We start from the raw sequence: 13,458 nt of genomic DNA, 5'->3' as shown, positions 1-13,458 counted from the left end.
TACTTTCACAAGTTTCCCAATTAGAAATTTTACAGTTGTGAGATGTAGCATCTTATGAGGCAAAAAAGTGAGGTATCAAACTGTTTAATGCTTATATGCATTTACATTTAATCAAATCCAGAAATCACAGTGTATGAATTTGTTACTATTCATTTGTATGATAAAGTGTGTCTTTGGAGGGAGCTTAAACTCTGTGTTTCTGAGTGACAGCCCAGACACCTGACTGATCCAGAGAAGATCTGTTTTCGGCCACCCCTCAGTGTACATTGGTTTTTGACTGACCACCATCATTAAAATTTTCTGGATACGCCTCTGGTTGCACTTTTGTAATTTTGCTTTCTTGTTCTGTAAGATGGACAAAAAAAAAAAAAAAAAACGAAACGAGACACCTATATTTATCCAAGACATTGTTCACAGTTTTATTTTAATTCATTTGAAACTCATTGTGTTTCTTCCCCCCACCCCTGTCAAACCAGGAAGCACTTTGTTAGAAGGGGAGACAAGAAAATGAACAACACTGCACCATATCCTTGCAGCCAATAAACATTTTTTATTAACAACGTGATCACAAATACTCTGGTGTTTAAATCTGGTGTTTTGTTTTTCTTTTTTTTTTTTCTTTCATTTTTACCTTAGAAGATTGCATTATAAAAGAAGTTTATAGGTTTCATGTTGAAGCCTATTTTTCTATTCTTTTTTTCAGCTTCTGCTGTGGTTCCAAATGTATTTCTATTGGCGAAAAGGATAAACAACATGTTTAAATTCCGGGAATGAAAGCAGAAAATGGGAACTGCTAGTAAACATTTCTCAAACAAAACTAAATAAACACCATATGAAATAAAAAATGCTTTACACTGACGCTCAATAAAACATTATCATTACTATCATGTATATTACCATCAAAAATTCTCCATTGTTGCAGGTGTTTAAAAGCACCTCATTTCTGCCAGTTATTATATGATAGTAATAATACAAAATTATATTAACAAAACATATTCAAATAAACTCCAAGAAAAAAAAGAAATAAAAATAAGTTTAGATTTCGTGAATTTCCTTTGGGGTCAAAGGCAGAGGGAAGAGGTGGGCGGACAAACAGACGAAAATTGTTAATAAAACAGAGTAATCAGTGCGAGAAAGTGGCCCGTTCAGGTCTTTTTGTCCAAACAAACAAACCAAATGTTACACAGACACGTCGGAGGTGTTACAGTAACGGGTGCCGCGTTGCTTCAACACCACAGCTGAAAAACGATGAGTAGATGTCACAGTTTGGGCCTCGGTTCCTGACTTTTCCTCCTCCTTGTCTTCAGGGCCTCAGCAGCGGCTAAAGGGGCATTGGTTTTGGAAAAAAAAGCCGTCCGGGTCTTAAAGATTATGTCGTGCTAACTCGACTGAGTTCATTTCTAAGGGCTGTGAGGAGAGAAAAGATGTGAAATCTTAAGTTAGGGTTAAAATGCAGGACGGTAGGTTTCAATACATTCATATTGCAACATGTTTATATATATATATATATATATATATGTTGCAATATGAATGGAGATGAGTTAACAGCACTCTGCTTCAGGGTCTTCCCTGTTTAGATGAAGCCTTAGCTTCAGATCCCAGGATAAACTGAATTTATCCGAAAGCTATTTAAAGAACAATTTCTTGCAGGTATTTTATATTTTCATCCATTTTAATTGTATTGCATGAATTAGACGACAGATACAGCTTATGAGATGTTTCTTTTTTTCTTTCTTTGTACAGGGAATAATACCACTGTAAATGGAACCTACTGGTAAAGATGTGTTTAAAACATCTTGACAGTAAATTTTTTTTTAATGGTGAGGGATAACCTAAAAGATTTTAGGAAATAAAAAAATGACTTTCATTTGTTTAAGGGTGTTAACTAAGAGGGTAGTTAAGATGTGATATTTTGGTTTGTTTTCTTTTTACTTAAATCACCCATTCTTATTATTTAAATACATGAAACTAAAGAACACTATTTTAAGTTGATCAGGAAGTAAAAAACATACTTACATTTTCCCTGGATAACAAATAAGAATAAAAAAAAAAAATGTTATCTTAAAGAAAAAAGTAAAGAAGAGAACGTAACAATGACCTAAACCACTGGATGAGCCAGAAAAAAGCAAGTTTCCCAGCTAAAACTATGCACCTTTGGAATCAGAGCAACAATAATTAAACATTAAGTTTTGCTTTAATTAAACATTGCTCAAAAATGTTATAGTATTTAATATTATAAAATAAGATTCCACAAAACAGGTGTCTAAAGGTGATGAGAAACGTGTTTCTCTCCTTTCAAAGCTGATTTATTTTTACTGTATTTTACCTACAACATCCACAGATTAGCAGAAAATAAAATGGTTAGAAAACATTTGTTTAGATGGCAAACATTCGGATCAGGTTATTGCACTTTTCATATTTATTTTTCTTACAATCTAGTGCTACCTAGTGGTTACAACTGCACATAACCTGCAAAGGCATATTCCATGGACGGATAAAGACATTCCTGTTTACAGTTATGAAGGGAAAAGAAAACATACCATCAATGATCTCATCTTTCACTTTATGCAGTTCACGAAAAACTTCATCCAAGATTTCCTGTAGAGCGATAGCAGAAAAATCAGCCTTCTCTTTTCCTACATTGGACATACTGTTTTACACAAAACAGATGTGTACATATAGTATGAGTGTTTTCTGCATGCCGAGATGACTGAGCAGTGTTCTTCACCTCACCTGCTTCATCCTATCAAGATCTAACGAGTCGGAGTCACTGACACTTCCTGCTGTTCGTAACCTGCATGATAAAAAGGGGATATTTTTAGAAAAGCATCTGTCTAACTGACTGCTGCTCTCCTTAAAGCTCTAGTGAAATAAAGTGCAAAGCTTCCAGCTCTCACCTCGAAACCATTGACCTGTCTGCAGAGTTAGCTCGGTCCCAGGGCTTCTTCGCACCATCTGTTTGACAAAAGCAAAACTGGATCAAATAACTGGTAGGAATTCATTGGAAATCACAGATAGACTACTTTCTCCCATGGGTCACATGATATGTTACTGTGTAGTTTGTGCTTTCCTGGTCTTTGCTCTCCTACCTGTGGAATTCTGCGCACCCCGAGTATTGGGCGAAGGAGAGTTTGCATCATCCTAAATTAATACAGACGTGGGGGAAAAAAAAGCGATGGCTGTATCAATGTCATTACTTCAAGTATAATGCTTTGATAGTTTGAAACAATTTTATTCCATTAGGTTTTCCAATCCACTTACATTTTGGCTGTCGTCAGGCTTCTCTGAAGCCGCTTTCCTTCTGGGGGAAAGAAGAAGCCTTAATTAAGAATGACATGTTTTACATAAATAAATAAATGACTATAGTTTTTGTTTACTAAAAAAAATAATTTTGAACAAAAGGAAAGAAAAAACACAGAAACGGTGGGGGGGGGGGGGGGGACTGTTCAGGCTGTTTTTGCGCAACTGTTTGAATAGAACATAGTCTTGTGGAGCTTTTGAGTTGATTGCTCTGACCTTCGTGCCAGGAGGGCGTTCATCTCCTCCATTAGTCCTCCACTACCACCACTTGTTCGGTTGGCTTCATTTTTGCTACCTGAAGAGCTGTCCTCAGACTGACATGGAGAAAGAACAGGTAAACAACTGTTTGTTACTTTCAAAAACACCTTAGAAAGCTACTAGTTGAGATAAGAAGATATAACTCTGGTATAAAATCCTTTGAAGATTTGAATGCAAGCTGAGTTCTTACTCTTTGGACACGGCGTAGTTTGGCTCCAGCGATCATTGCAGCGAGACCTGTCGGTGCAGGGGCCTCGTCTCCCTGGTTACCGCCTCCTATAGGCAGCGGTGGAGGTAGAGGAGGCTGAGGGGCCGCTGCTGATGGCGGCGGGGGGCCCGGTGGCGGTGGAGGAGGGGGAGGGCCGCCCATGTTTACAGGTGGAGGTACTACAGGTGGGGCTACGGAGAGCACAGCAGGGTGGCCTTGGAAAGGAGAACCTGGAAACAATTAAACAGAAAGGAAACTTTTTATTTGCCTCAGGATGCTGTTAACGACGGCTTAATCTTGGGATGTTTGTGTGTGTCTACCTGAGTTAGAGGACCGTCGTTCCCGCTCCATCTGCGCCTGCATCTGCTGCTGCTGTTCCATCATTTGCCTGAAGGCAAAATAAAAAGAAGAAAGAAACAAAAACAGCTGCTCACTCAGCATCAGAACAATCTAATCATTAAATGTTTGATTAACAACTGAAGTAGCTGAGAAAACCATTTCACACATAAAGAGAAGCTTCTAAAAAGCAGAGGACTGTTAGAAATGCAGTTTCTTTTCTGCTCAGCACTTACAAACTTACAGAAGCATCCAAATAACTCATCATCCTGTCGTCTCAATAATTGGCTACATTTAAAGCTTTTTTACTATAATAATTAACTCCATTAGTTTTCAACTCAGATCACAGTCCTAGCCTCTGCAAAGCAGGCATCCCAAAGCATGATGCTTCCACCACCATGTTTCACTGGCGAGATTCTTTTTGTTGAGTGTGCAGTTGAGTCATACATTATGTCGAAGAACTGCTCATTTCTCCGTGAGAAAACCAAACTACGTTTTGAATTATCAGGAACTTTCCCTGAAGCTGAAATGCAACTCATAAAAATAAGCAATTAGATGTTTTTTTTGGGGAGTGTAATGCACCATTCTTGGTCAGATTGGGTATTTAAATAAAATTCAGGCACATTCAGTATAATTCTGCAGCATACTCATGTTGGTTCTTTAATAATAATGTATTTTAATATCATAAATCAATCATTTAATTCCCTTTTAATCACAGAGAAAACCTAACCTGCAACACTCCCCTTATTTCAAAGTGCTTTCTCATGAAAATGCATTTATTTTCTCCCTCTATTGAAGTCTTTTTCCTGTATTCGCCCTTTTGTAAAGCACAAAGCATATGAATGTCACACCCCAGGAGAGAAGGGAAGGAGACAGCTCGTGGGGAGAAAGCAGAGTTATCCAGCTGTTAGTTGGACAGGAGAAGGACTGAGACAACAGAGCTGCAGCAGCAGAGATCTGAAACACGTGGTGTATGCGCACACATCTCCTGCCACAATCACAGCCCTAATCCTGGGAATGGTTCAGCAGATATTGGATGTGGCTGAGCTATAACTCTCTTTCTACAGTATGTGTTCCTCTAAGCCCTGGCGTTTGAATCAGCCAATTAGCAAAGCAGAAGTAGGTTCAAAACGGAAACAAAGACTTAGTCCGTCCGTTCATCTTTGAGCTGTAAATATTTCAGATGTCAGCCCTAAATGCCACCTCATTGCTGCAGAGTTCTAAATATAGCTGTGAATCTTTGCTTTCTTTGCAGCAGCTCAGTCTTCTCTGTCTTTCTGTTTTTTCTGTGTTTTCCTCTTATAAGGAGAGAGTAGCTAAATATTACATGAATGCAAGGCAAAGTGAATGTTGGTGCTGTTTATTTATGTCTAGTTAGAGAACAAATGAAATAAGCGGTCAGAGTGATAAAGAACTATCAATCAGGTAAAGCTGAAACACTTTTAAAATCCAGTGTTAGTGTCTTGGTTTGGCATCACTGTTTCAGTTTAGTCTTAATCTGAAAGCTTCTCCATAAATAACTGAAAAAAATCAAAAAACCTCCAGAGACGGATGATCATCACATTACATCAAGAATGAAGGGTCTAAATGATTGCTGATGTCTGATATACTTTAAAAAATTACTTCACCAAATTAGTAAATGGGATGGAACACATTCCAAGCGCTCTAAATGAGTAAAAACTAATTTAATCAGATTCCAAATTCCTGCATTTAAGCATAACAACCATGCAGAACTGTTAGATCATTGCTTCTTTTTATCGATTATTGGTTTTCAAACTTTTTCCATTTGCCTTTTTCTTCTACTTGTGCATAGTAGCTATTTTTCACTAGCCTGGTTAATTGTTTTTAACTGAAACATGTTTTAAAAAAGAAGCTGCAGACATAATCACTTCTTTACCAAGTTCCTGTTGTGTTCTAAGTAACCATGTCTCACCTTGCTCTTTGAGCTTCGATCTCATCTGACGTGGGGCCGTTCTGAACCTGACGCTGGAGAGCTGGACCTGCAGCAATTCACAAAAGCAAAGGCAAAAAGAGAAGCACAGATAAGGCAAAGCTGTACTTAATAATCCATTACCAGCGCATTAATGTTCATTATAATTAGTGCCAGTTAAGACAATTAACCACCCAGTGACAGAGAATGAATTAGGAATTAACAATTTTATCCCCTTCTTGTGGGGTACTGTTTGATAAAAACAGAATAATTATTAATGCACAGCTAAAATGAAAGTAGATTGAGTCATCTTGTTCTTTTGAAGCCAAGTTAAACACCACAGAAATGTGCGCTTTTGCATATCATTCATAACGGATTATTTCTCTAGTTTCTGCAGCAGCATGAGACAATTTTGCAAGATATTCACTACCCCTGTCAGGATTTCTACATCACAACAACAAACCTTTGCTTCTTCTACTGAGATTTTAGATGGTGGATATAATTGTGAAATCTAAGTAAAGCAGTGCATGATTGTGAGAACACATGCAAACTGCAAAGACATAACCATCATACCAGGCATAATACTAACTATAAAAAAAGTAAAGTGTTTAATCCCGATTAAACTCACGGAAGTTTGGGAGTGTGACATGACAAAAGTCGGTATGAATACCTTCACAGGCGGCAAGAATTACTAGAGTTTCTAAGATACTATCAACGAGTCTCCTCCTTATTGCTGCTCCTCCTTTTAAAGTTTGTGCTGCAGGGTGCCTGCAATGTAATCCCTTTAACACATTACGCAGATCCGCAGATGAAGAAGCAGATAGGATGTGTGATTAATTCAAGACACGATAAGATGGGTGCAAAAGCCACTTCAGCTGAGGGATTACAATGAAATGAGGGATTCATCATCTTTTTACAACAAAGCCTCTGATTTGACTGAACCCTCTTTAGCAACATTATTAAATGTCACTCCAATGAGCCATTGCAAATATTGTCCTATATAAGGAAATGCTTCTTTAAAGGAAGAAGTCTGATTGTGATTAATGGATCTTAAAGTTCACAGTTCCCCTTTAGAGATCTCATGGATTTTTTTTAACACAAAGCTATGAAACAGGACCGAACTAAAGACCCCAGCCTGCTTTGTCTAATGAAAAGTGCGCTTTACATAATAGAGTTACAGCTCCACAATCGGGCTGTTTTCAGGGTCAGTACTCTCTCCAACGCTTCCCACTCTGATGGAAGTGGCTTTGCTTCGGCGGGGCTACAGTACTAATGGCAACCACTGATCAAATAACATAGATCCAAAAATAGCACAGGCTGAACTAAAGACATGAGTCAAACCTGGTGTCAGATGCTTTAACCTGATTGTAGACATCTGTATTTCCAGTGTTTACCTTACAAACAAAGAGGTTTGCTACTATATTTCTGCTCATGTGCTGCCATCTATTAAGGACAGAAACTTCAAAACAAGGTTTTTCTTCTAATCAAGTTGATTTTAAGTTTACTTGACCCTCTTAATGTTACATCTAAAGTTTTAGTTTAAGGGACATTAGGAAACAGAGACATCAGACATGTGTTTTGTTTTCTGTTGAATGTTCAGCCCTGTTTCCCCATTATTCCCTGATACTTAACTATTCCCTTAAGTGTACCATATTAACTGTTAATTGGTTTCCAAACAGTTCTTTTTTTGGTCTGATACATATTTAAATAAAGTTAAGACAGCATGCAAACACTTGTGAATGAGAGTATATTCTATCTTCTCTTTTATTTTATATTGCCAGGTAAATTATTTTAATGATTTGAAGGATTTATTCTGTTGCAGTCCCTTAAACAAATAAAAAAATAAGGTTGTATGCTGATGACGTAGTGGTTTCTGTTTCTGAATGCCTGCTGATGCTCTGCAAGAGCTAACAAAAGTTATTTGATTATTTGTGGAAAAATGTTTTTCTTTAGCCATGACAGTTAATATATCTATAATCAGAAACTCAAAGGTGCAGCCCTCCTGGAAAGCCTTCAGCAGCGAAAAGGTAGGAATCATAAAACCTCAATTTTCCAGGAGGGGTGTGTTCCCACTTCAAAATACATGAAAAATGATGTATCTGACGATGTGGGAAGAGCAACTTGCAACTCTGATCCTGTTGACAAACATTTTGAAATACATGCTTAAGAAAAAGGATAATTACATAAAAAGAAAACTTGAACAATGTGTGATTGAGTGCAGTTGTAAAGTTGAAGTTTCAGGTTGATAACTTCGTACAGCAGCCCATCTAAAGGCATGAATATAAATAGGAATGTCTTGAGTTTTTTATCAACCCTGACCTAAAATTCAGTATTGTCACTTACATAACTGAAGATTAATGATACCTTTATTAAAAAGCTTGTTTTTCCTGATAATTTGTATTTAAATAAGTCTTTCACACATAAGATGACACAGCTTTCTGTATTTGTAAGAAAATAATCCTATGTAATAGTTTTAAAAGCACATATAGTTATACAGCTGGTCACACAGCAGATCAATAAAACAAAATTGAACTTTTCTGCCCAATTTAACCAGCTGTGTCCCTATAGTTCACTTGTGTCTGATGCAGTTTAAGAGCCTTAAATTTGTCTCTACATCTCTACCTAAACAGAAGTCTTTGTTGAATCAAAAATAAGGTGTTTTAACATTTTATTTATTTGGCTGTTTGTGCTCTACAGCACTGCATCACTTTTAATATGTTTGTATTTACCTTGTAGATAATTAAGTACCACAGCTGCTACTGCATATCAAGACCAATAACCATGGTTCTACAATTAGTTTAGGCTAGGCAGCGACATGCTTGGTGAGCGTCTCGATAGATCTATTTACTCTAGACTTTGTCTTTCAATAACCATAGATTTTCAGCACACACAAATGCAGATAAAGTTGAATAAAAAAGTAAAGCATGGTTTAACCCAGACAGGAACACATAGCAGACATGTTTTTACCTACAGGACATTCTGAAGAAGAGAAAGCGGCCGTGGCAGAGACAGAGACACTGACAAACGCACTCTCCTCTGACCATCTCTTGCCTTAAGCTACCTACTCTCTTCGTCATCTTCATTGTCCCCGTCCATCATTCCCCTCCCCACGCTTCTCCCTCTTCTCACCTGCCTTTCTTCCCTCCCTCCTCTACTCGGCCAACGGTATCCCCTGTCATCTTCATGTAACTGACACCAGCAGCAGCAGCCGAGTAGCGAGCATCTCTGGTTAACGTTTCAAAAGGTCGGGTTTGTCTGTAGGCAGCAGAGAGCCGTCCAACTTCTGTGCATTATTTCAGATTAATCTCACTCATCAGGGCTACTAAGCAAGCTATTGTATTATAATGTTAAGAGTTCATTATTTTATTTGATAAAACTTCCCAATTTTAGAGGAAAAATGAGTTGAATAAACATCCTGAATGCTTTAAATTGTAAAATAATCATAAAGGTTTCTGAGATAAGATATAGATACATTTTTGAACATCAGATATATATCACATTAATGATATTTGAAGAATCCTTACATAAGATTACAGAAGATTTTTATCATCGCTATGTGGGAACGTACTTTGTTTTAATTGTTTAACATTTATATGTAATAAATATAGTTTATATAAAGTACATTTTACGTAGTAAATACTATATATTTATGAATATTTAAAATTGATTTTTGATACTATGTAATCCATACTGTACTATCCTAGAACATAGATGCTACTTTACAAATGTCTGCTAAATGACATTGAACCAGTTAAGTTTACCACCTTTTTTTTTGTCTGTTTTTATTTAATATCCTATTTAGCTTGAAAGGGAAAAAAGCTTCTGTTCATTTATAGAAGATAACCTTATAAAAGGTTTTACAAAACAATGTTTTTTATGTCCACTTCTGTTGTATTTAATCAACTTAAAACAATTATGATGTCAGAGCTAGTAAGAAGACCAAAATAATGTTTGTCTGGGTTTATGTAGCTCAGCTTCAGAAGTTAATCCATCATAAACTGCAGAATTTCCTCTAATTTTGGACAAAGAGGTCATGCTTAAACCCTCCCTCACCAATAGAGGGAGTAGAAGACACATCAGCTTTGACAGCAAGAAAACAATTTCCTTATAACTTTCACCTAATATATCACCTATGCCAGGTCAGTGAGTGGGATTTTCATCTTTTTGCAAACATGAAACTATTAAAATATAAGTAATAATGTTGGTCTTTCTGTATAGTGCATACATGTGTAATACATTCATCCTCTCATCTATTGGTGAGCTTGTGTTTGGCTGCTGCCACTCAAGCCACTCTGCACCCCCGTCCCGTGTCATTAAGCAGATGAAAAGGTCCGCTCTCCAGCACAGGACCCAGGGGAGATCTTCTCAATGACTCATTCAAATTAACAGGCTGGAGGGGGACGGTGGGAGACTCACACACTACTACTGCTGCTGCTGCTGCTGCTGGGGAAATGAGTGGCAAGCTGTGAAAGTCATTCTGTCTCTGTCTTGTTCTGCTGCTCCACACTTTATACTTGCCTGTTTCTCCCTTTGGGACTAACTCCGACGTGCAGAGAGAGTACTGCAGGACAAATTGCACATCTCACATGGGTATTCAATGCTGAAGGACTAGTATTTCAAACGGGACAAGATATGTTTCATAAAGCAAAGACAAACAGGAGCAGTGCAAGTAACAGTTCCCGTCAAGCCTGATTGCTCCCAGTGAAACACAGCTTCTTTCAATGTTATCAATGCTGTAGTGTCCCTCAGTTCTCTAATGTCAAAGTTAATAACACTATTTAGAGTTTGTTAGAGGGCACTGTTACAAAACTCAGCTGCACTTTGACCACTATTATAACGCTTGAATAGGCTGCTGAACTCTTTAGGTCAGCATCTAAGGTCCATTTGCAGAGGATGCTGTGTCATGAAGCAGGCAGCAGTTATGGACTAAAACCTTCATTGATCTACGCTTAAGGTCTTAGAATATAGCTGACAGGAAATAAAAGAGACTAAAGCTTTAAGAAACTTAATCAAAATTAATGGACTAGGGAATACACGCGAAGGATGACCATAACCCCACAATCACAACTACTCTTCTTAAAAAAACAAACATAAAAATCTTAAATAGGCTTTCTCAGAACACCAGTAACATAAAAAAAGTGATTTATATCACTAAACATCCCACAGTAGACACTATTAATCATATTCTAAGAGGTTGTCAATCCCCTCCAAATCACTAATTTTTTCTGAGTTTTTAAGAATTATTTATTCAAGTTTGTTATTTAGACAATAAATCAAAATTCCTATCATGATGAGAAATTTGTCACAGTAATAATAAATGAGTTAAGGCGCACCTCCTTAGGAAACAACCTCTGCTTTAATTTCTGTCCTATTCAGGAGAATAAAATTGCTGTAAGTATTTCCAAAAATATTTTTTGTGGACTGTATACAATTATTTCAAATGGTATAAACGTGTAAGTCCCTAATAAGTGATAAAAACATGATGGCCTTTATTTTGTTTTGTGCAAACTGATACTACCTAAAGAAAATATAATAAAATCTGTGGAAAATTTAAAAAACAGCAACATCAGAGCATCAGTAGTGAGCCTATCTGAATGTAAAGCCCACCTCCGTCCTGAGCGCTGAGTACGTTGAGGGCAAAGAGCATGGCGTTGGAGAAGGTGGTGGCTTCCTCTTTGCTGGCAAAATTGAGGCCGTAGACCTGCCTGGCGTCCCTCCATTGGTGAAAGGTCGGGGTGGCTTGGTTGTACTTGAGACCCTTCACTATTGAATAGTTGATGACCACCTGCAAAAAAAAAGAAAAAAAAAAAAAGAACGAAGCGAGTCAGGGGAGGTCAGGAAACCCAAATAATGATTAATGTTAACCACAAAAAATGAAACAGCATCAGTGCTGCAACAAAACAACTAAATGGGTTTGATTGGTATGTAAATAATCTATTTGTTTTCTCTCTCTAAAATAATTTTTACCCAACATTAAGTTTCTTATTTCAAGCACCAGTCATCATCAGTCTAACTAGTCAAATTAATGAATGAAAATAAAAAGTGATCTCCACCACTACAAAAAAACCTGGACTAATGTTTTCTTTTAGTTTAGTCATCACACACAGACACTTTTATATCTGTTTATCTATTAACACATCTACAACATAAATATCTACACTTTTCCCTGTTAGAGAAACCTCTCAGTGTGAATCCAGGACAGCCTAAATGTGTTCAGGCCTCCTACAGTCTAATAAATGTCACTCTTCTTGTCACCTGCTGGTCCTGCAGCTTGACGCCCACCACTCTGAAGGTGTTACTGGCAGTGTTGTGGTAGATGTTGATGCGGCTAAACCCCTGCTGGCCCGGCTTGATGGGGACCCACTTCTTGCTGGTGTCATCATAGACCATGACGGAGGCCCGGGCCTGGCAGATACTCTGCTCACTGAGAAGCATGAAGGGACACAGAGAGGAAGAAAAGGTTCAGAGTGATTCTTACTTTCAGGTTTGTCAAAAATGGTGGTTTCCTTTAAATTTTAGTATATCTTCTCTACATAAAATAATAAAAATGTTAAAATATAGCATATACAGCTTGTTTCATCCTCTGATACTTGGAATAATACATGATAGAGTGAAGCATCCCTAAACCATTATTTTCCTTGAACGCTGTGTTTGATTCAAACATGACCTCTGTTATGACCTTCAAGTTATTTTCCTATCTTGGTGACAAACATGCTAGAGAGGGAAATGTTTCCTTCTTGCACACCACTTGTGCAGGTGACATCTTGTTTCTTTGGAGCTTCTTTTAGCGTCTTACATTCTTTTTCTAATGTACACTATCTTCTCTATAGAGTTCAAACTCTTTTGAGAGCTACAGTAGTCTTTCTGAGGGCGTCAGGCAGATCTTTGAATCTCACCGTGTTTTCCCTCTCACCTCATCAGGCAAACCTGCACCAAACTCACTGTCTTTAAACAAAAACATGTTTATAAAATATAAGACACAGGGTCAGTTTATTTTGTGATTCCTGTTAATTCTTGGAAATTAAGTAAAGCGTGCAAAAAGTTCACATAGCTGTTCATAAATCAGTTGGTTGTTGGACTGCAGATGAATTTTATTAGGTAAATATTATTGCTATAGCCCAGAGGTCTTCAACAGGGGGTCCGGACCCCTAGGGGGTCCGCGTAGGTACTGGATGGGGGTCGCGAAAGTCTTGGTTGATTACTTTTTTTTAATATTCCCTCCTGCATTTTTTTTGCACTAATCAAAATGTCTTTAAATACACATTAACATGAATTCAACACACTGTAGTAAACAGATAAATGAAAGCAGAAGATGTCTTTCAGTCATCAATGCACACATTCAGCGACACACAGGAGCTCTTTAAAACCTGGACACCGTTTCATTCACAACACCTGTCCCATCAACCAGGAATCAGAATCAGAAATA

At 37.5% G+C, this 13,458-nt stretch overlaps 1 protein-coding gene across 3 annotated transcripts in view; it reads right to left on the bottom strand.

Moving 5' to 3' along the window:
* Window positions 1-462: 462 nt before the first annotated feature.
* The window catches only part of LOC107090853 (ena/VASP-like protein), a 40,877-nt gene continuing 27,881 nt past the window's right edge, over window positions 463-13,458 (bottom strand). For 2 of the 3 annotated variants that reach the window (XM_015384456.1, XM_015384453.1), the window contains exons 2-13: window positions 12,288-12,456; window positions 11,640-11,817; window positions 6,036-6,102; window positions 4,087-4,154; window positions 3,749-3,996; window positions 3,517-3,614; window positions 3,262-3,301; window positions 3,090-3,141; window positions 2,898-2,955; window positions 2,734-2,794; window positions 2,541-2,598; window positions 463-1,407 (exon numbers count right to left, since the gene is read on the bottom strand). In XM_015384456.1, coding sequence (XP_015239942.1) covers window positions 1,370-1,407; window positions 2,541-2,598; window positions 2,734-2,794; window positions 2,898-2,955; window positions 3,090-3,141; window positions 3,262-3,301; window positions 3,517-3,614; window positions 3,749-3,996; window positions 4,087-4,154; window positions 6,036-6,102; window positions 11,640-11,817; window positions 12,288-12,456 — 1,135 coding nt within the window. In that variant the 3' untranslated portion in view covers window positions 463-1,369. The remainder of the gene's footprint in view (window positions 1,408-2,540; window positions 2,599-2,733; window positions 2,795-2,897; window positions 2,956-3,089; window positions 3,142-3,261; window positions 3,302-3,516; window positions 3,615-3,748; window positions 3,997-4,086; window positions 4,155-6,035; window positions 6,103-11,639; window positions 11,818-12,287; window positions 12,457-13,458) is intronic. The other variant, XM_015384454.1, reaches the window with a different exon arrangement.

This window comes from Cyprinodon variegatus, unplaced genomic scaffold, assembly GCF_000732505.1.
Source record: "Cyprinodon variegatus isolate N-32 unplaced genomic scaffold, C_variegatus-1.0 Scaffold313, whole genome shotgun sequence".
Classification (NCBI taxonomy): Eukaryota; Metazoa; Chordata; class Actinopteri; order Cyprinodontiformes; family Cyprinodontidae; genus Cyprinodon; species Cyprinodon variegatus.
Note: the sequence above shows the minus strand (reverse complement) of the source record. Positions and strands in the feature narration are given on the sequence as shown.